The sequence below is a fragment of the Bacillus rossius genome, chromosome 8, assembly GCF_032445375.1.
Source record: "Bacillus rossius redtenbacheri isolate Brsri chromosome 8, Brsri_v3, whole genome shotgun sequence".
NCBI lineage: Eukaryota > Metazoa > Arthropoda > Insecta > Phasmatodea > Bacillidae > Bacillus > Bacillus rossius.
The window spans coordinates 65868856-65892078 of record NC_086336.1 but is presented as its reverse complement, the minus strand read 5'-3'; the positions used below and the strand labels follow the sequence as shown (position 1 = coordinate 65892078).

Sequence of the window (23223 nt, the reverse complement as noted above, 5' to 3'; positions counted from 1 at the left end):
AAGTAGTGACACTGTTGCATCCATGAGAAGTCGCAAGACGCTCTTCCCCCGTGAAGACAGTTGAATTACGAAAAATGGCCCTAACAACACCTTGCAAAATAAAAATTTATTTCTTTGTAAACAGATTTTTTTGCCCGACAACTTTGTGCCGATAACGATCCAGTGAGACGTCACGTCACAATCGGAGAATATTGACCTTTAGGATAGATGAACTTTGATGATATTTATCAGGTAGTTTATTATCGGTACCTACATATCGTATTGACAGTCATGCCCTGTCATGTAGATATGGGTATCAGTGTAGTGCGGTATGGATTGTACGTCGAAGAAGAATAAAAATGTTAATATCATAGCTCGACTGCGAAAATTCTTTTTTTATACTTGGCGTGACCGTTGGCGGTTTTAGCCCGAACCCGTGATCTACAAAAATCCTGGATACACCCACCCACCATACATTAGGGAGAGGTATACGAGGCGAAAGGGGCGACTAGACAGAGACGGTGTCATTTACGTCATCGTATTTGCGTCAGAGAAGATGGCCGCCGGTGCTGGTGGTTGCGCGGGCGGCCGCGCGCGGTCGGAGGCAGCACCGTCGCTCGAGGCGCCGCTAGCGCCGCGCGGTGGCCGGCCGAAGCTCGGCGTGACAGACGAGCACGGAGGGGGGAGTACATCGTCCTTGCCCGGGTAGCTGGTTGTATGTGCGCCGGGCCGGTGGGAGGCAGTTGGGTGTGTGCTTGTGAGTGCGTTGCGGTGTTGAGTGGAGCGTGGCTGTGTTGTTCCCTCGCTCTCATCAATACAGCCTGTCCGAGAATCAACTCCGCTTCCTTTGTCTTCGATTCCCTTCCGCAATCACAGCGAAATGCCGTCGTGTTGCTTCCGTGTGGATCTGGACTCCATAACGACGGACCGCTTTTAACGAAATGACTTGTCTCGTTACGACTGACGAGATCGCAGAGATTTTTGCATCGGTTGTGCGCGACGTATGATGGTAATGATGGCGGACCGGCAGAAAGCACCCATCAGAGTGGGCTTCTACGACATCGAGAGGACCATCGGCAAGGGCAACTTCGCGGTGGTGAAGCTGGCGCGACACCGCATCACCAAGACGGAGGTAAGCCCCCCAGCGGCGCGTGACGCGAGCTGATAAACACGCGTGACGCCAGACCGGCGTCCACAAGTGACGCGCGCAGAGCATGTCACTGCCTCGCCCACACGTCTGGTCAACAATCACCACCACATTCTCAATCACATTCTCATTGGATGGCATAATGCTAGAATACGCAAGGTTAAAGTTTTGTTTACATTTAGTTTCGAATGGTATTAACAAAGATCGCAGGCTTTCGCGGCCATTGTCAAAAGTAGCTCGGCTTCTGGGTTCAGGGTAACTACCCTGATGATGGCCACTGCAATGTCGACCGCAACGTCGGTGATATTTTCGCCTTGGACGCGGCTACAACCAAATAGCCAAGCTACTTAGAATTAATTTATACTTAATTTAAACGGTGTCCAAGTCATTAACTGTACGTATATTTTTAATTTATTTTATTGTTTATTTTCCTTTGATTTGAATTCATTACATTAACGACTAATTACATTCCCGACGATTTAGTTGCTTGGACTTGGATAATTTACTTAAGGCACACAAGATCCCTTATAAAAACAGTATTAAACTATGATTTTCATGTTTGACATGAATAAAATAATTCGTTTTAACCTCCAAAGTGGATTCAATCTTCTTTTGAGAGTCTGTATAGAAGGAACGCTCACTTCATTCAATTCCAGTTGAATTTTTTTAGTAATATATCGATTAGCAGGACAGTTGATTTCGCTAAAATATTTCATACTATGATATTTCTCAAAACACCGTAGCTTTAATTTTCCAGACGAATCACAGGCTTTGTGAATATGTCAACCCACATTCTGATTGGTATCAGTCAAGTGCAATGAGCAATCAGATGCGTCACATTTGCGTATTATAATTTGTTTACTAAAAACACCTGTTACACGTATGAACTAAAAATATTCAAATACTATAAAGTAATGAATTAAAAACTTTAATTGCAATTAACTTAATATCGATTTTATTTGAAAATTGCTTTTATCTAAATAGACTGAAGATTAAGTCTAAAAGTTAGTTTTGTTGACAATGCATTAATTGCTCAATGTTTTGGTTATTAATTTGCTCGTGTCAGTATGCTTAAATCATATACACAGATTGTAATAGAACTCAAAAGTAGAGCCGAGAACAGTTGATAAGCCAATTAATTAAGATTTTGAATTATAAAAATCAAAATTAAAATAGTTTCCTATGTTTTTGAGTTACAGGCATTTTTAACCAATGTTTTAAAATACCCATCCTGCTAGTAAAAAAAAATGTTATGCAGTCATGTATAATCATGTATAACTGTACTACTGATAGGCCTACCAATGGAAAATAATATTCAAACAAATGCTATTTTGAAAGAAGAAAAAAATCCTTTGTACGACTTATGCGGCAAAATGTTTTTATCAAGTAAACTTTGACTATTATTATAGTAAAAATGTCGTATGCTACCTTAGCAAGTTATTTGCTAAAATCAGCAATATTTTCAAATATATTATCAAGTTAGCACAGTTAATTTTGTTACAGTATAATTAGTCAGTTACCCGATTAAAAAATCTTGTCGCATAAGTGGTGCAAAGATTCCCCCCCCCCCCCCCCCCCCCCCTGGTTCAATGTAGGCATAGCATGTTTGACTTTATTTTGAATTATCAACTTAGGGTTATTCACAAATGTGCAATACAAATTTGTAATTACAGTATATTTTGTGCAGAGTGCGGATTTTAAAACTTTTAAAGGAAGAAAAATGCATACAACTAAATAGAAACGACACATACAATGTTGGTTGTATGATTCAGAATTGTAATTAATTGGCTTATAAACAGTTCTCAACTTGACGTTAAGTTCTGGGACATATATGTGTATATATATGTATATATAGATATTATTCATATATGAATACAATAATACATTAAATGTATTTATTCGCCTTTCTTCTTTTCTTCTTCTTCTTTTTTTTTTAAGCAAAAACACGCATTTAAACCATATACATAAATTCTGTGTTAATTATATTGATTTTTCTCGTTAAAACCGTTTATAGTTTATTATTATATAATTCATTTTATTGATTTTCTATATTGTTATTGAATATTTGACTGTTTGTGATTTTGTCCTAACAGTTTGTGTTTAGAAGCTTCTTATTAGAATTAAAACTGTTATATATATTTTAACTCGCTACGATGCTTGCAGCCGGAGATATAACAATAAAATCACTTTTTTTTACAGCCAAGTGCAACCAATAAAAGGTGAGCACCCACTTCTACCAACACCACTGTGTACCACATAAATTATCTGATTTTTATTATTCCATTACAATCAATACGTAACTATTTCCCGATTGATATCTTTCTTATAACATGATGTGATAATAAAAGAGAGAAAAAATCACCCTGCAATTATTCGCACGGGGAGACACACTCGTGTGTGTGGGTGTAAACAAGGAACGTTCGGTCGTTTTAAGTGGGAATAATCACTGCATCTTTTACAGTATTTTAGCCCATGTGTTTGTGTTATATTATTCATGTTCAACAAAGAACATTAAATCATGTTTGTAGCTGCGGTCATATAGATCCTGAACCTGGGCGGCGAGTAGAGGCGGGTCGTTACCACAACGCAGAAATACAATAACGCCGAATGTCAAAATTGACCACAACGCCGACAGCTAGAAAACTGCTGTGTACCACAACGCCGAAATAACAACTGAATGAATTTGTGTGTTTCTTAAATGTACCTTAACGCCGAAATACCGCAATCAAACCTAACCTTACCTAACCTAACCTAACATAACGTAATAGAACCTAACTTAACCTAGCCTAGTCTAGCCTAACCTAGTCTAACCTAACCTAACCTAACCTTTATGGCAGTCCTGCAATGAATTTTTCGGCGTTGTGGTGCGTCCCCGTAGAGGCTGGTGGAGTTGAGCGCGCGAAATGCGGCTGTCCGCTCTATCAGCACGGCGGCCGTATTGGCCGCGCATTGGCCGCGCATTGGCCGCGCATTGGCCGCGCGTGGCACGCTCGTGGTCGGCCAACACCACGTGACTCGGCGCGCTGTGACGTGGGTCAGCGCGAGGAAATGCACCCTTGGCGCTCTCAGAATCGTGTCCAAGTACCGCCGCCACTCGCGCTGCTTCTGGAACACCGCGGTAGTGGATGCAGTTCAGTCAGTTGCGTTGTCGGGTTGTAGAGACCTGGACATGCATGCAGGGGGTTTCAGTTATCTTGGGACGCATATAAGTACTTAGGTTTTTTTTTTTACAACTTACAGCTAGTTGCGTGGCAACGTGCAAGTGAGCACCAGTGAGTAGAGAAACTAAAATTTCTAAAGTAGCTTGGCTTCTGGGTTGTAGCCGTGTCCTTGGCGAATAATTCACCGACGTTTCGCTCGACATTGCAGTCGCCATCATCAGGGAGCAGCTACCTACTTAATGTCGACCGAAATGTTGGTGAATTATTCGCCGAGGACGCGGCTACAACCCAGAAGCCAAGCCACTTCAGACAACGGCCTTGAAATCCGGCGAACATTATTAAAATTTCTAGTTGAGTTGTTGCTCGCAGGGTTTGCGGGACTTCTCGCCAGACCATGACTCGAACCCAGGACCTGCCGGAGGCAAAGCTTCGAAGCTGAGCCACTTCGCTCGGCGAGGAAAAATATTGGTCGCGGGAAAATCAGTTTACGTAATCGAATCCAGGGATACGTTTTGGCAGCTTTCCAGAGCCTGCTTTATAAACGTGCTTTAAAGAACTGCTTGGAACAAGTTCTTACGTAATGAACTGATGATTATATTCAGGATGTTTTTCTTTTTCCTTTGGTGCTAGGATGGATTTAGGGATATGCAATTTTATCTCATTTGTCATTCGGCGTGTAAGTCCTTTGCGATACTCTAGGCAAATAAATATAGATCCTAAAATGTCTCTCGATTGTATTATCTTGCATAGTAGACCCTGTTGTCGGCGCATGAGAGGCCCTCAGATAAGCGTAGGCAAGTTCCTTACAGAAAACCTTACGAAATAAAATATTTTGAAATTTAAACTAATTAGATTTCTTTTTTAAAAAAATTAATTTTTCCTTGTTAGACCACCTATACAAAAATTTATCACAAAATAAAATTAGTCTAATGAAAGGAATTATCGACTATATTTCACAGAATTCACATATGTTACAAAAATTATTTGTATTTAAATAAATTTTGTGACATATCGACCAGCATACGCTTTAGGTTGTGATCAAGCCTGCCTTACACGATGTTTAATTTCTGCCTTATCGTCTGTCATGTCTAGAGACCCGGAAAATTCGCGGGTTCATTTCGTGTTATGCTAAAATTCAAATAATTATACCTTAGTGCTGCTTCTGACATTGGTTCACTGTTAATCTGGAGGACTGAAGGCCAATTAGAGACCCTCACTCATAGAAGTGTCGAATCACAGGCCACCCAGTCGAGACGACTCACAAGTCAGCAGCCAATGAACAGTTGGCATTTGCCCGAGTGTGCAGAGGATAGTGAAGTCTATCCTGGAGGTCATTGAACCCTGCGAATTTCCCGGGTCTCTTGTCATGTCTATGGGAAGAGACCAGACAAATTCGCGGATTTCGTTTCGCGATAGGCTGAAATTCCAGTACATAACCTTTAAGCTTGTTTTGCTATTGGCTCACCGTTCACCTGGACGACGCTGGGCCAATGAGAAAGAAGTGTCGAATCACAGGCAAACCCGTTGGACGACTCACAAGTCAGCAGCCAATGAACTGGTGTTATTGGCCCGAGTAAACAGAGGACAGTGTAGTCTATCCTGAAGGTCGTCGAACCCACCAATTGTTCCCGTCGCTACCCAAGGGCATGTAGTGGGCATGGCAGTTTGTAAGTCAGTAGAGAAAAATGATTTCAGTTACTTCACACACGCGATGCATAATGTACCAACAAAAAAAAAATGAAGCCACCAGAGTTGCCAACTAAAGCAATATATGAGAAGAAATAAACACATTGCTGTAATTTAACAAAATATGAAAGGACAAGAACATTTCAGCGGTGGAATCTAAAATTATGTAATCTGGGATACTTCACTTGCAAAAAAATGTAACAAAGTTGTCTTAATATATATATAATGTGTAATTTTTGACTTAGTGTAATTGAATTTTCCTGCTAGGTTATTTTGAAAATGCAGTAATATTAAGTAAAAAAAAGGATATAAGTATTTAATGCAGTATTTCAAATGATATAACAAACATAAAATTACATGTAATTAGTCACTTCATCGCGATGATTCACAGAAATTGTGCGAATTGAACTTTACGAGTTCAAAATGGTACCGAGTTTAATTTTTTTAATTTTGATTAATGACGGAGTTATTATACTAAATTGAGAAATTGTAAAAAAAAATCTTACTAACGGGGACAAAGGAACAAACACATGTTAACATTACAGCAATGGCCATCATTCGTACATTCTGAACCCAGCTCTCAGGGGCGCAGTTGCTATAAATAATTGTGTTATCCATGAATAATATATGGAAACTTATTTACTTACAAATGTAGGCGTGTTCAATTATAGAGTTAGTTTTTGATAAGGTTATTGTGCTGTATTATTTATTTTTATTTAAAATAAATAAATGCTACTTAGTACGAAATTACTGAATCACTGAGCTATCAAAATTTATTACAGCAATTAGACACGGAAAAAATGTCATTCTTGCTTTAAGTACAATTTGTATACTGCACTATATATATATATATATATATATATATATATATATATATATATATATATATAATAACGTAAAATGCCTTTTTTTCTAGTTACGGGATTCAAACAAAATCAAAAAGAACTACAATTGGTTTGGATGCGCACGCCAGAAAAGCAATGTATCGCACACGCACGTTGTGAATGGGTTTCTTGTGCTAATAGTGAAGCAGGGTATAGTATTACTCGTGGTAAACGTGCGGTTGAAGATACCGGATGGCCCACGTGGATGGCCCTGGGACAACGCCTGCCCCCCCCCCCCCCCTTGCAGAGTGCGCCCCAGGCTGACCACTGTGCGCTTGTGACATGCCTCCAGCAACTATAAGGTTTAAATGGAAATTAAACATAGACATTTATTCAACATTATGACTTAAACAAAAAAAAAATGTAATTTTACAGACATCATTATTAGTTCATAATATTTATGGAATGGTGTATTAACGGAGTTGCGCATTGCAAACAGTTATACTTTCGACAATGTAGAATTATGTTGGTAGCAGCGATACAAGCATGGCTGCCGTGTGCATGTGTGTGCTCGTGTGCAACTGAACTACGACTGTCGACACTTGTAGTACTTTGCGGACATGCTGTTTTTTTTAAGTTTCGAAACGGAAGATTAAGCACTTTAACACAGTGTTTCGGTTGCTCTGTATTGGAAAATAGATAGTGTGAAACGTTTTTGGTGAATGTTCCCAGCTACGAACGTAAAAAAAAAAAGGGGGGGGGGGGGGTGTTTGTCTGTAAAATCGGTTTACGGACGATAATTGTACGTGATAACGTCATAAGAAAATATTGATGAAAATTTGCATACTTTTTAATTTTCAAATATTATTTACAGTTTTTGAAAAAAAAAATAATTTAAATAATTTGTTTAAATATAATCACGAACAATTAGTTTAAAAAGCCCGCCTTAACCTGTTTGATATTATAGAAGATTTTCTCGCACGGTGGTTGGCCGGTTCTTGCACGCTCGGCACGGGCGGAACGTGACAATGTTTTCGTGCGTGCAGCCGGCGTTCATCGATTTGAGAGGTTATCATGTGAAAAAAAAATCAAGGTAGCCAAAATGTTGTTTGTAATAGTTGGCGACTTGTAGGTTGTTAGGTTGTTGCCGATGAACACCGCACAGTTGGCACACTGTATTTCCACAGACAACAAGCAAGAGCGGGAGCTGTAGCAGTGGGGAAGCCTTCTTTTCACAGACGAGAGAGCCAAACGGCCGATCGTGCATCTTCGGTTGTTTTGTTCATTGTAGCTCATGATAACTAATGGTCAATTAGGTTAGGTTAGCTACATTATAAATACTTTAAAACACTGTGGACGGTTGATTTGGTTAGGATAGCTACATTAAAGATATAGTGAAATCATGTAAACGGTTTCCTAGCCCTGGATAGCTACATATTAAAAAAGGTTATTTGCTAAGCAACCATAAAATGATTTTACAGTATTTTTAACGTAGCTATACCTACCTAATATAACCAACCATCCACAGTGTTTTAAAGTATTTATAATGTGGCTAACCTATCCTAATCGACAGCAAAATTTAATGCCACACCGGTTTATACAGTGAGATAGAACGGGGGAAAGCGAGCATGAACTTGGGGGAACTTCGGGTGTGGCTCTCTCGTCTGTGAACTGAAGGCTTCCCGGAGCAGTAGTTGTTAGTCGCTGCGTGGAGCGCACCCTGGCGGCCTGGAAGTGTAGCCGCTGACCTTGACTGCCCCCCCCCCCCCCCGCCTTCCCCCCTCCCCGGCAGCCACTGTCAGCACCTCCAGACAAGCTTTTCTTACACTTTTTGAACTTATACTTCTGTAAGATGCGCGCGCAACATGCAACAATATTGACTGTATGGAAAAAAATACTACATACAAATAAAAAACATATGTACGTGTTTTAAAATCATATTGAATACTGGTCCATAACATTAAAAACAATTATGTCTTGATAATATTAGTGATGGGAATTGTGTTTATAAACTATTTAGGTATATAAATGAGGTTATGTTCCCGTGTGTATAATTTATTTTTCATTTTAAATTATTACATTATTATTTAACAAATATTTGAAATTAAAAATATGGAATAAACATTCAGAATATTTATTGATTTTCATTATTAATTCAAATTTATCTCGTTTATTTTACAAAATTAAATGATTTATTTTATACACGTGCTTGTATTAATATTGAATACTTAGTATTTATTTCATTTTTTTATTTTATTGAATGCATGCGTTAGCAACCGTATTTATGATATGAATCTAGTTGTTTTATAATTTAATTTCTATAAATGATTCGCATGCGGAATGAAAGCTAGTACTGCGTGACGGCCGGCCAGCGCCCAGGTCGGGGCCGGGGGCCTGTGGGGCGGAGCCCGGGGCGGTGAGGTGTCCGGGGACCACGTGCGCACTGCCGCTCGTATATCCCGTGACAGATCCTGCCACGGAACAGTAGATCATTCAGCAAGCGCGGCTCCAGAGGAGGGGCGCAGGGGGCGACAGTCCCTTCCGAGCCCAAATATTACTTCTTATTTCTTTGTACGGAATATTCATGTTAACTTAAATACTTTCGTTAATGTGCTGAACTCTTCTTTCAATCTAAATTTGTACGAAAATACTAACTTTCAGTATTTGAGAGCATATATCGTGTGAATATCCCCAAGGGCAATGTCATGCATCCTCCTGTGTGAGAGCCCTGCCTGAGAGGTGTTCCCGGAGCCGCCGTTGTCATTCAGACTAGTTTACAGGAACAAAAGTTAAGTCACTTAGGACCCGCCCACCCGGGCACATAACGCGTGCAGAGCTTCGGAAATAAAAAAAAAAAAAAAAATCACACGTAAAGCTTGTTTTCGAGAAGCATTATGAATTCGCTGAGGTGGAACGAGTAGTTCCGTTTCCGTATTTAATTGTTAAACTGTACTATTATAGGAGTGTATTAGGCTAAATGCGTGTAACCACCGGTAGAGAGTGTTGAGAGCACTGGAGGGACGCGGTGTCTCCGGGCAGACCTGCAGGTTGGCACGACTGCGCGGCGCGGTGATCACGGACATCAGCCGACAATCACGACCCCCCTCCCCCCCCCCCCAGCACCCGGGCGGTGACGTCACGGGACAATCGCCGTCTTCCGCCCGCGGCACCGCTCCCCGCTCCTTCTCCCCGCTCCTTCTCCCCTCTCCCGTGACGCGGCAGCATCGCCCGGGGTCGTTGCCACAACGCCGAACGTACAATAACGCCGACAGCTAGAAAACTGCTGTGTACCACAACGCCGAAATACAGTAACGCCGAAAAATGTTGCTGCGGGGAAGGAGGGGGGGAGCACAGGAGCAAAATGAAAAACAACTGAATTAATTTGTGTCCTAACCTTACCTAACCTAACCTTTGTGGCAGTCCTGCAATGAAATTTTTTCGACGTGAATGTATTTGGGCGTTGTGGTACACAGCAGTTTTCTAGCTGACGGCGTTGTAGTCAATTTGGCATTCGGCGTTATTGTACGTTCGGCGTTGCGGTGCGTCCCCCATCGCCCGTCCTTCTCGTGTCCCCTGTCGAAGCACGGCTCAAACTAACTGTCTGGGACAGCAACGCTCCCTGGGTGGCCAGGATACAGGCTGGCGCGGGCATGCCTCATTGGTCATTGCAGTTGCACGAGCGTCCGGATTTATTTCGTGAAACGTGCGTGCCCCAAGTTAAAACCACATAACTAAAAAAAAATAAATGTATATATTGTTGCGAGGATGCTAGCGACGAGACCGGCCGGCCTGCGGGAGTGGCGACCGTCCCTGTGTTACATGCAGACCACAAACCTATTAATAAGTTTTCATCCTAGTTTGCTGGTCTTAAAGTTGTCATTTCATGAATATTTTGTGAACAGTGCAGATCACGTGACAGCATCTATCTACCAAAAAATAAAAATCATTGGGATACTACATTTAATCTTCAAGATACTTTTTTTTTTCAAATTAACGATGTTAATTATAAAAACCATTAATTTTTAATATTAAATATTTTGTAAATATTAAAACATTTGGTTAGTTTCAGTATCAATTATTTTCGCATTATGGTGAGACGTCTAAGATAATCTTCAAAAAATAAAAAAACATTAGAAACAATTGTTTACATAAATAATAATTGTTTTAAAGTTTGAAAACTATAGGGGAAAAAATAATGAATTGTACTTGCATGTTGAAATATGAGTAGAGAGATATCTTTGAATATATATACTGTATAGAAGTCGCGAGTGGATAGGATTTACTCTACGTTTTTCAGAAGCGTATGATGAGCAGCTTGGGAACTTCACCGCTGCAGGGCGCTGCCGTAACGCCCTGTATCGTCTTAGTTGTTATTTACACGTTAGAGCGCAGCACTGTCGCCTGCTGTCATACCCCGCACCCGTCATCAATCATTCACTGCAGCTCAACGTCGTTCTACGGGAGGGGGAAGGGGTGTTTGAAGAGTTGGACACTTGTCCGCTAGGGACCACCACAAGTCGATGCCCTAGAGATGGTGGCGATTGCGGCGGTGAATTAACCAACTACATCAAAACCGTATTAGAAATGTTAACCTGGGCTGGCGACTTCTATACAGTATATATATTCAAAGGAGATATGGTCGATCCCGCACAGTCTCCACTCATCAGCCTGAGCCCGTGTGAGACACACGCAGTGGAGAGAGCCACTTCTGGACTGAAGTTTAGATTGCTGTCATACAAGAAAGACTGTAGTTTTTAGTTAGTAGATAAAACTGTATTTCGTTGATCGGGCTATCCTTCCGGACGTGTATCTCCCACTTGTAACAATGCACGAGTTAGAATCGCCAGAAGCTAGCACGATCGTGACTTCACAGCCGCGGGCCTATCGAAGACGTCACAAAAAAAAAACATTTGCTCAGAGTTGAAGTTGCTGTTAAATGAATTCTCGACAACGGCAAATCTTTTGAGCGGCTCCACGTGGAAGTTCTTTGTAGTGTTGCGGTCATTGAACCCTCGGGAGTTTCCAGTCCCAAGACTGCGAGTTCGCACTCACGTTCCTTTACACGTGGCCTGGCTCATGGCGCTTCAGAGATACCTCAACCTGAGAGATACCCAGTCATGCGACAGTTTTCCTCTTGAGGGATTCTCAATGGCTAGAGACCCGGAAAATTCGCGGGTTCAATGACCTTCAGGATAGACTCCAATATCCTCTGCACACTCGGGCAAATGCCAACTGTTCATTGGCTGCTGACTTGTGAGTCGTCTCGACTGGGTGGCCTGTGATTCGACACTTCTATGAGTGAGGGTCTCTAATTGGCCCTCAGTCCTCCAGATTAACAGTGAACCAATGACAGAAGCAACACTAAGGTATAATTATTTGAATTTTAGCATAACACGAAATGAATCCGCGAATTTTCCGGGTCTCTATCAATGGCTCAGGTTTCTCCTCGCAGTGAAGCTCAGCTTCGTCGTTCTTATTGGCCAGCCGAGAGCCACACAGGCTTCTCTCGCCGATCAGAGTCAGCGAGGAAGAAAGCGGCAGGTATGAGAAGAGACCTGCATTTTCGCGGATTCATTCGGTTATAGGCTAGAATTCAAACACATATACCTCTTAGATAATTTTGCTATTGACTTACCGTTCATCTGGACGAATCTCAACCAGTTATAAACCCTCAACCAAAGAAGGATCGAATCACAGACAAACCAGCTGAGACGACTTACAAGTCGGCAGCCAATGAACTTGCGTTATTTGCCCGAGTGTACAGGGGCATGTGCAGTCTATCCTGAAGGCCATCGAAACCGCGATTTTGCAGGTCTCTAAGTATGAGTCAATTGTGGTGAAGAAGTACAAACAGTTTAATATTCCTGCTGTAGGTCACAATCTGTAACCATGCGCGCGCACACACACACACACACACACACACACACACACACACACACACACACACAATCATTTAGAGGTATACTTCTTCCACCAAGCCGCCCTTTAAGGAACTCACCTAGTCAGGGGTGTACCTGTGCTAGTGAGGCGGAATGATAAGGTCGATTCTCGCTGGTGTTTCTAGCGCGGTATCGCCTCTAAGTCCAAGGCTTATGTGGAGTGGCGCGCAGTCTTCTCGTCGTGCATAGGAAAACTACGAGATATGAGTGCTGATGATAAATTTGCGTGAAGATAAAGTTGTAATGCAAGGCCCTTAAATGCTTTCAATAATCTTTACCAGGAGATTCATGACTTAAATTTATTCTAAAAATACTCGCTTTAAATTTTTTTGCGCCACAAGAAATACAGTTAATAAACTAAATATTGAGAAGAAAAAAACATTTAAACGCCCTCAGCGAATTCTTCAGTGCTTTTCGTAAACGGAATTCATTATGGTATCTTGAGAAGTTTCGAATTAGCATGAAAATATTTGTGAAGCTCTGCACATCGTACGTGTTCCCAGGCAGGCGGGGCCTTTGAAAACCTGTGTGAACATTTCCCTCTCTGATTGGCGCATCGTGGACTAGACAGGACCTTGATTCAAATGCTTCACTGCGCAAATTCCGTGTGAATCGAGTCGAAGAAGACGACGTCAAGCCCAAACGATAGTCACCCAACAGCGTACCATTTCTTGTATATGTTTAGCAGTGAGATTCTCCTCTGTTCGACGGGGACGCACCATAACGCCGAAAAATGTTATTGCAGGACTGCTTCAAAGGTTATGTTAGGTTAGACTAGGTTAGGTTAGGTTAGTTTTGATTGTGGTATTTCGGCGTTAAGGTACATTTAAGAAACACACACACAATTTCATTGAGTTGTTATTTCGGCGACATGGTGTAACGACCCCTGTCTGACACGTGGTGCGGGCGGCACTGCTGGGGTCTCCGGTGCACCCAGCCACGTGCCGGGCTGGCGGCTCGGCGACCCTGGGACCTGCCCCTGGCACCTGCCCCTGGGACCTGCCCCTGGGACCTGCCCCTGGGACCTGCCCCTGGGACCTGCCCCTGGGACCTGCCCCTGGGACCTGCCCCTGGGACCTGCCCCTGGCACCTGCCCCTGGGACCTGCCCCTGGGACCTGCCCCTGGGACCTGCCCCTGGGACCTGCCCCTGGCACCTGCCCCTGGCACCTGCCCCTGGGACCTGCCCCTGGCACCTGCCCCTGGGACCTGCCCCTGGGACCTGCCCCTGGGACCTGCCCCTGGGACCTGCCCCTGGGACCTGCCCCTGGGACCTGCCCCTGGGACCTGCCCCTGGCACCTGCCCCTGGGACCTGCCCCTGGGACCTGCCCCTGGGACCTGCCCCTGGGACCTGCCCCTGGCACCTGCCCCTGGCACCTGCCCCTGGGACCTGCCCCTGGCACCTGCCCCTGGGACCTGCCCCTGGGACCTGCCCCTGGGACCTGCCCCTGGCACCTGCCCCTGGCACCTGCCCCTGGCACCTGCCCCTGGCACCTGCCCCTGGCACCTGCCCCTGGCACCTGCCCCTGGCACCTGCCCCTGGCACCTGCCCCTGGGACCTGCCCCTGGCACCTGCCCCTGGCACCTGCCCCTGGCACCTGCCCCTGGCACCTGCCCCTGGCACCTGCCCCTGGCACCTGCCCCTGGCACCTGCCCCTGGCACCTGCCCCTGGCACCTGCCCCTGGCACCTGCCCCTGGCACCTGCCCCTGGCACCTGCCCCTGGCACCTGCCCCTGGGACCTGCCCCTGGCACCTGCCCCTGGCACCTGCCCCTGGCACCTGCCCCTGGGACCTGCCCCTGGGACCTGCCCCTGGCACCTGCCCCTGGCACCTGCCCCTGGCACCTGCCCCTGGCACCTGCCCCTGGGACCTGCCCCTGGGACCTGCCCCTGGCACCTGCCCCTGGCACCTGCCCCTGGCACCTGCCCCTGGCACCTGCCCCTGGCACCTGCCCCTGGCACCTGCCCCTGGCACCTGCCCCTGGCACCTGCCCCTGGGACCTGCCCCTGGGACCTGCCCCTGGGACCTGCCCCTGGCACCTGCCCCTGGCACCTGCCCCTGGGACCTGCCCCTGGGACCTGCCCCTGGGACCTGCCCCTGGGACCTGCCCCTGGCACCTGCCCCTGGCACCTGCCCCTGGCACCTGCCCCTGGGACCTGCCCCTGGGACCTGCCCCTGGGACCTGCCCCTGGGACCTGCCCCTGGGACCTGCCCCTGGCACCTGCCCCTGGCACCTGCCCCTGGCACCTGCCCCTGGCACCTGCCCCTGGGACCTGCCCCTGGGACCTGCCCCTGGGACCTGCCCCTGGGACCGGCCCCTGGGACCTGCCCCTGGGACCTGCCCCTGGGACCTGCCCCTGGGACCTGCCCCTGGGACCTGCCCCTGGCACCTGCCCCTGGCACCTGCCCCTGGCACCTGCCCCTGGGACCTGCCCCTGGGACCTGCCCCTGGGACCTGCCCCTGGGACCTGCCCCTGGCACCTGCCCCTGGCACCTGCCCCTGGCACCTGCCCCTGGCACCTGCCCCTGGCACCTGCCCCTGGGACCTGCCCCTGGGACCTGCCCCTGGGACCTGCCCCTGGGACCTGCCCCTGGGACCGGCCCCTGGGACCTGCCCCTGGGACCTGCCCCTGGGACCTGCCCCTGGGACCTGCCCCTGGGACCTGCCCCTGGGACCTGCCCCTGGGACCTGTCCCTGGGACCTGCCCCTGGGACCTGCCCCTGGGACCTGCCCCTGGGACCTGCCCCTGGGACCTGCCCCTGGCACCTGCCCCTGGGACCTGCCCCTGGGACCTGCCCCTGGCACCTGCCCCTGGGACCTGCCCCTGGGACCTGCCCCTGGGACCTGCCCCTGGCACCTGCCCCTGGCACCTGCCCCTGGCACCTGCCCCTGGGACCTGCCCCTGGGACCTGCCCCTGGGACCTGCCCCTGGCACCTGCCCCTGGGACCTGCCCCTGGCACCTGCCCCTGGGACCTGCCCCTGGGACCTGCCCCTGGGACCTGCCCCTGGCACCTGCCCCTGGCATTGCCCCTGGCACCTGCCCTGGGACCTGCCCCTGGGACCTGCCTCTGGGACCTGCCCCTGGGACCTGCCCCTGGCACCTGCCCCTGGGACCTGCCCCTGGGACCTGCCCCTGGCACCTGCCCCTGGCTCCTGCCCCTGGGACCTGCCCCTGGCACCTGCCCCTGGGACCTGCCCCTGGGACCTGCCCCTGGCACCTGCCCCTGGCACCTGCCCCTGGCACCTGCCCCTGGCACCTGCCCCTGGGACCTGCCCCTGGGACCTGCCCCTGGCACCTGCCCCTGGCACCTGCCCCTGGCACCTGCCCCTGGCACCTGCCCCTGGGACCTGCCCCTGGCACCTGCCCCTGGGACCTGCCCCTGGGACCTGCCCCTGGGACCTGCCCCTGGGACCTGCCCCTGGCACCTGCCCCTGGCACCTGCCCCTGGCACCTGCCCCTGGGACCTGCCCCTGGGACCTGCCCCTGGCACCTGCCCCTGGCACCTGCCCTTGGCACCTGCCCCTGGGACCTGCCGCTGGGACCTGCCCCTGGGACCTGCCCCTGGGACCTGCCCCTGGGACCTGCCCCTGGGACCTGCCCCTGGGACCTGCCCCTGGCACCTGCCCCTGGGACCTGCCCCTGGGACCTGCCCCTGGGACCTGCCCCTGGCACCTGCCCCTGGGACCTGCCCCTGGGACCTGCCCCTGGGACCTGCCCCTGGCACCTGCCCCTGGGACCTGCCCCTGGGACCTGCCCCTGGGACCTGCCCCTGGCACCTGCCCCTGGGACCTGCCCCTGGGACCTGCCCCTGGGACCTGCCCCTGGGACCTGCCCCTGGGACCTGCCCCTGGCACCTGCCCCTGGCACCTGCCCCTGGGACCTGCCCCTGGGACCTGCCCCAGACCTGCCCCTGGGACCTGCCCCTGGGACCTGCCCCTGGGACCTGCCCCTGGCACCTGCCCCTGGCACCTGCCCTTGGCACCTGCCCCTGGGACCTGCCCCTGGGACCTGCCCCAGACCTGCCCCTGGGACCTGCCCCTGGGACCTGCCCCTGGGACCTGCCCCTGGGACCTGCCCCTGGGACCTGCCGCTGGGACCTGCCCCTGGGACCTGCCCCTGGGACCTGCCCCTGGGACCTGCCCCTGGGACCTGCCCCTGGGACCTGCCCCTGGGACCTGCCCCTGGGACCTGCCCCTGGCACCTGCCCCTGGGACCTGCCCCTGGGACCTGCCCCTGGGACCTGCCCCTGGGACCTGCCCCTGGGACCTGCCCCTCGGACCTGCCCCTGGCACCTGCCCCTGGCACCTGCCCCTGGCACCTGCCCCTGGGACCTGCCCCTGGGACCTGCCCCAGACCTGCCCCTGGGACCTGCCCCTGGGACCTGCCCCTGGGACCTGCCCCTGGGACCTGCCCCTGGGACCTGCCCCTGGCACCTGCCCCTGGGACCTGCCCCTGGGACCTGCCCCTGGGACCTGCCCCTGGGACCTGCCCCAGACCTGCCCCTGGGACCTGCCCCTGGCACCTGCCCCTGGCACCTGCCCCTGGGACCTGCCCCTGGCACCTGCCCCTGGGACCTGCCCCTGGGACCTGCCCCTGGGACCTGCCCCTGGGACCTGCCCCAGACCTGCCCCTGGGACCTGCCCCTGGCACCTGCCCCTGGGACCTGCCCCTGGGACCTGCCCCTGGGACCTGCCCCTGGGACCTGCCCCTGGGACCTGCCCCAGACCTGCCCCTGGGACCTGCCCCTGGCACCTGCCCCTGGGACCTGCCCCTGGGACCTGCCCCTGGGACCTGCCCCTGGGACCTGCCCCTGGGACCTGCCCCTGGGACCTGCCCCTGGGACCTGCCCCTGGGACCTGCCCCTGGGACCTGCCCCTGGGACCTGCCCCTGGGACCTGCCCCTGGGACCTGCCCCTGGGACCTGCCCCTGGGACCTGCCCCTGGGACCTGCCCCTGGGACCTGCCCCTGGCACCTGCCCCTGGGACCTGCCCCTGGGACCTGCCGCTGGGACCTGCCCCTGGGACCTGCCCCTGGGACCTGTCCCTGGGACCTGCCCCTGGGACCTGCCCCTGGGACCTGCCCCTGGGACCTGCCCCTGGGACCTGCCCCTGGGACCTGCCCCTGGGACCTGCCGCTGGGACCTGCCCCTGGGACCTGCCCCTGGGACCGCGCAGAGCAGTCCTGGAGTTCACCTGCTCACCGGCCCCGCGTCCCTCCCTGCATCACACTAGACACGTGCATTCTTGTGTATAAGCCTTGGAGTTTATATATATATTTTTTTCTGGTTCTCAATTATTTTGAAATTTGCTGTTGCAAAAATTAAGTAAATAATTACTCAGTGTTCAATATTAATATAATTTTTTTAAAATTAATTATTTAATTTTAGTAAATAAATCGAGATAATTGTTTTAAAATAAATATGTTAAATATTTATTTGAATTTTTAAAATTAATTATTTATAAATAATAATGAAATAATTTATAATTAAAATAATTAATGAATTTGTGATCTTAACTTCACGTATATAAATACACTTGACAATAAACTTAATAAAATTTATAATTTTTTTTTCATCATATTTAGAATAAATAAAGGTTTTTTTTATTATATGGACCACTTTTCAATATAATTCACTAAATTTCCAAAAGCGAATTAACACGAAGTTCCACTCCCGCCGCTAGGATTCGCTACCGGAGCAGCTACGTCGACTATCGAATCATACTATTTGCAGAGCGAAAGGTTAAACTATAAAGAAACGTCTCCAAAGCAATGAAAAAGACTTGAAAAAATACTAAACACCGGCTTGGCCATGATTTTTGACATAGGATTGTATTAAAAAACTGCCCACATTGTCAAAATTCATTAAAACGTTAATATTATATAGTTTCCGCACACGTTAAATGACTATAAATTATTAAGTAGCGGTGTTAAAAACTTTTATTTTGTATTATCGATGTGAATTCGTGGAAATTAATTTCCTATTAAACGTAATTGATTTAATATTACTTTGAAGTAAAAAATAGAGGATTAATGTCTACGTAGTATAAAATAATCCAATGAACTGGGCTATTTATTTAATGATATTACAGTAATAAGATAAACAATTAAAATGGTTTTATATATAAACATATACACACACATATATATTTGCTTACAGAACAATTTGTATAATCAAGTAATTTGTAATTTTGAAAAGTAAAAAAAAAAAAAAAAAAAAAAAACATTCCACAGCTGAGTTTTGAGACCTTTCTTTTAGCCGAATAGTCGCGCACTATAATAACTGCGCTAAGATGCCTTCAAGGAAATTATTTATTATAGTTATTATAAAACCAGTGCCCCCAGTTTTTAAATCTTGAAATTACTCTTTACTATGATTATTTTATTTAGCCATATATAGTCCAGGGTAGTTTCACGCTCATAAAGTTTCATTTGGCATACCAATACGTTTGACATGTCTCCTAATTTTTATGAAATGGGTTTATTTTCATACTCGTAGGTCCGCCATCTTCCTGTGAAAATTTCGTTGCATGGTGCGCGCGCATCACAAAAATTCGCTCTCGTAATTGTTCCACAACGCGCCTAAAGAAGTGTAGTTTCAAGAACCGAACTGACATGTAATAAAATAGGTAGAGGCAGGAAAAATTCGCGAATTAATTTCGCGATAGGCTAAAATACAAATCGTTATACCTTAGTGCTGCCTCTGCTATTGGCTCACAACTCACCTGGATGACTCTGGACCAATGAGAAACGCCCAACCAAAGGTTTATTGGATCACAGGCTGCTTCGCTGGAACGTCTCACAAGACAGCAGCCAATGAGTGGGTGGCATTTGACCGAGTGTACGTAGAACTATGGAGTTCATCCTACAGGTCATTGAACCCGGTCCCTAAAAGTAGGCTACCCACGATGAGCGAGATACAGGACAGGTCCAGGCAGTGGACACCCCTGCCTCCGCCCGGCGCTCCGGTGACGTCACAGCGCGGGTACACGGAGTCGCAACTGTTCACGAGCACACCTGGTTCCTGACGCCACGGTCGGGCCGCGCGTGACGTCACAGCGCGGGTACACGCAGCGCCTCGGAGTCCCGGCGCACTGTTCACGAGCACACCTGGTTCCTGACGCCACGGTCGGGCCGCGCGTGACGTCACAGCGCGGGTACACGCAGCGCCTCGGAGTCCCGGCGCACTGTTCACGAGCACACCTGGTTCCTGACGCCACGGTCGGGCCGCGCGTGACGTCACAGCGCGGGTACACGCAGCGCCTCGGAGTCCCGGCGCACTGTTCACGAGCACACCTGGTTCCTGACGCCACGGTCGGGCCGCGCGTGACGTCACAGCGCGGGTACACGCAGCGCCTCGGAGTCCCGGCGCACTGTTCACGAGCACACCTGGTTCCTGACGCCACGGTCGGGCCGCGCGTGACGTCACCGGGACACCCGCCGCTGTGCGTCACGTGACCTCCGACCAACTGACCGAGCGGAGACGTGTCTGGCTACAAACTGCCCGAGGATCGTCGTTACCTTCAAGTTTGCATGTGATGAGCTTAGTCACTTCTTGACGTGACAACGTCTGATAAATCGATGAACGCCGGCTGCACGCACGAAAGTGTCCCGTTACGCACATTGTTCCGTTACGCTGTGTCCCGTTATGCTCATTGTACGCTTGCGCCGCATCTATCTCTCTTCCACTCGACTGTTTATAAAGTGAAGTGAAAAGTTAATGTGGTTTTCATTGCTTATTACAACAACAATTTCGGCAATAAAGGTTAATTATGATTGCATTTTAAGAATCTGATTACTAGTATAATTTCAAGTATTTATTCTTTTATTATTAAAATAAAAATGAAATTTTATTCATTAAAGTATGCAATAATTTCATCAATGTTTTGTTATGACGTTGTCACGTTAAACTATGGTCCGTAAACCGACTTTACAGACAACCAATTTTTTTTGAAAATGATCTGACAAGTCGACAGCAAGAACACAGACCTGGCAGTCGGGAGTCCAGGAGGAAGCATGTGCCTACCTCGTGAGAGTCCGTGAAGCGACTGTGCAGACATGCTGCTCATGATATGGCTGGATCGACTCTCAGTGGAAGGGGAAAAAAAAAAACTCGAATTGCCTCAAATAAATGCGCATGGTGCTCAGCAGAGATCGATCTTAAAATTTTTATGGGTGGCTGACTGCTGTATTCCTAATTGGTGGATGGATGCAACATACAATTTTTTTTTATTTAGTGAAAAGTGGCTTCATGTTGAACGTCTACACGTTGACAACAGTTAAATGTAGGGATGGCAACGATATATCGATATACAGGTAATATCGGTATTTCGGGTTAAATATATCGATATTTTAGTGACGATATTGTTTGATATCGATATTTTATTCCGATAGTATGGATTGACTAAAATAGTATTTTTCAAGGTAACATTTTTTAAAAATTAAAATATGTAAATATATTTGGCATAAAAAGTTATTCAATGGTAGACCGAAGGCTTCGGAAAGAACACATAAAGGGGTAATGTTGGAGTCTCATAGGCTGGTGAGTTGAAGCGTGGCAATGCAGGACAAGGGCAGTGGTCGTGTGTCTGGTTGAGGTCAGGTATATCATACACACATAGCCTGATCATTTGGTAATGAGTCGAGCATGGGGAAAAGTGTGTATATTATAATAGACCGATATATCGTAAATATCGATATTTTCAGGCCGTTATTTTATCGGTATCGATATCGAATTAATTCTAGCGAATGTATCGGAGGACCGCTACATCGATGTGTTGAAAAGTTTTGCCATTTCTTCATAATTGGCTTAAATGTGCAGAGGAACCTACATGTTTAAACTATTTTTTATAAAAAAAATTATTGAATTAGGAAATGTATTTTTTTGCGTGTTTTGCAGAAGCCACCATAGCCTCGGCTATTCTAAACTAAGGTAAACAGACTGAACGATATATCCCGGTATGGCGCTAAGGGCGACACTAGCTGGCGCAGCGCACGCCTCATGGCCTCTACGCGCCAGGCGCTCTTCTCGTTGATAAGAGCGTCTGTGGGACTTGCAGCGGTCAGCCTATCGCTCTGTGTGGAATATTACAATACCTTATAGCTAGAGACCGGAACAATTCGCGGGTTCAATGACCTTCAGGATAGACTCCAATATCCTCTGCACACTCGGGCAAATGCCACCTGTTCATTGGCTGCTGACTTGTGAGTCGTCTCGACTGGGTGGCCTGTGATTCGACACTTCTATGAGTGAGGGTCTCTAATTGGCCCTCAGTCCTCCAGATTAACAGTGAACCAATAGCAGAAGCAGCACTTAGGGATAATTATTAGAATTTTAGCATAGCACGTAATGAACCCGCGAATTTTTCAGGTCTCTACTTATAGCACTCACTGTGCTGCGTGTAGAACTCTTCATGCCCTTACAACGTTAGTGAAAACACGCGACTGAGCAGGAAGTGGCGGCTCCAGAGAGAACCACGAGGCACTTGTAGCAAGTGCGGAGCGGTCTGTCCCCCCCCCCTCCTTCTGTTCACTTGCAGCCTTGCTGACCACGTGGAGAGCACCAGGGCCGCCGAGAGGGGGGGGGGGGGGGCAAAAGGGGCAAATGCCCAGGGGCCCGGTAGCCTTAGGGGCCCGGGCGCCCGGCTGGGAAGTGGATAATAAATGGCTGGAAAAACATTTTCCCCCTGCTATTAAAACATCTTGTACTATATATATATATATATATATATATATATATATATATATATATATAATTGTTTTGTGTGTTCCTAAAACTACAGTGATTAACCAATAACCTAACCGAGCATTAGGTACTTGTAACATTCAGTTCACACCAAAATACTTTAGTAGTAGCAGAAATGGGATCGTTACAGGGACGTCGGAACAGGGGGGGCAGCAGGGGCGAGTCGCCCCCGTGCTGTTATGCATGGGGGGGGGGGGGCGAGAGTAGCATTTCGCCCCCCTCCTTTTCCCAGAATAAATGTTTCGTCGTAGTAGTATTTTTCTCAACCTGTAGTTACAAACGTTGCATTGGTGATCACATTGATTAGAAAATCAAATTTATGATTGTCAATATACTGTAAAATGATTGCAAATTCCTATATGGTATTTTATTTAAATTGTACTACATCTACTGTTAGAGTGGTATTTAATACATACTACGTCATCAAATTCTTGGAATGGTATATTTAATATTTTGGTTCGGAAACTCATTAAATAGCACAATTTTGCATCTAAAATTCCAAATTTTTCCGGGGGAGGGCCCCCCGACCACCCACTCTATGACTGAGGTAAGTGTGATACCTCTGTTCGCCCCCCCCCCCCCCCAACTAATGAAAACGTTCCAACGTCCCTGGAACGTTATAAATAATTAATATGTATTACAAATTTTTCAATGTAATCAATGTGATTCAGTGTGTTTGATGTTTTCAAAGTAATAAAATTGATTATTACTTTACATTATTTTAATAATATTTACATTCAG

The 23223-nt window shown here is 47.9% G+C and overlaps 1 protein-coding gene across 1 annotated transcript in view; it reads left to right on the top strand.

Annotated features, from left to right (window-relative positions):
- The first annotated feature begins 658 nt into the window (after window positions 1-658).
- Window positions 659-23223, top strand: part of LOC134535124 (serine/threonine-protein kinase SIK2-like) — a 58786-nt gene continuing 36221 nt past the window's right edge. Inside the window, exon 1 of the mRNA XM_063374063.1 lies at window positions 659-1111. Within this exon, the coding sequence (XP_063230133.1) occupies window positions 983-1111 (129 nt within the window). The 5' untranslated portion in view covers window positions 659-982. The remainder of the gene's footprint in view (window positions 1112-23223) is intronic.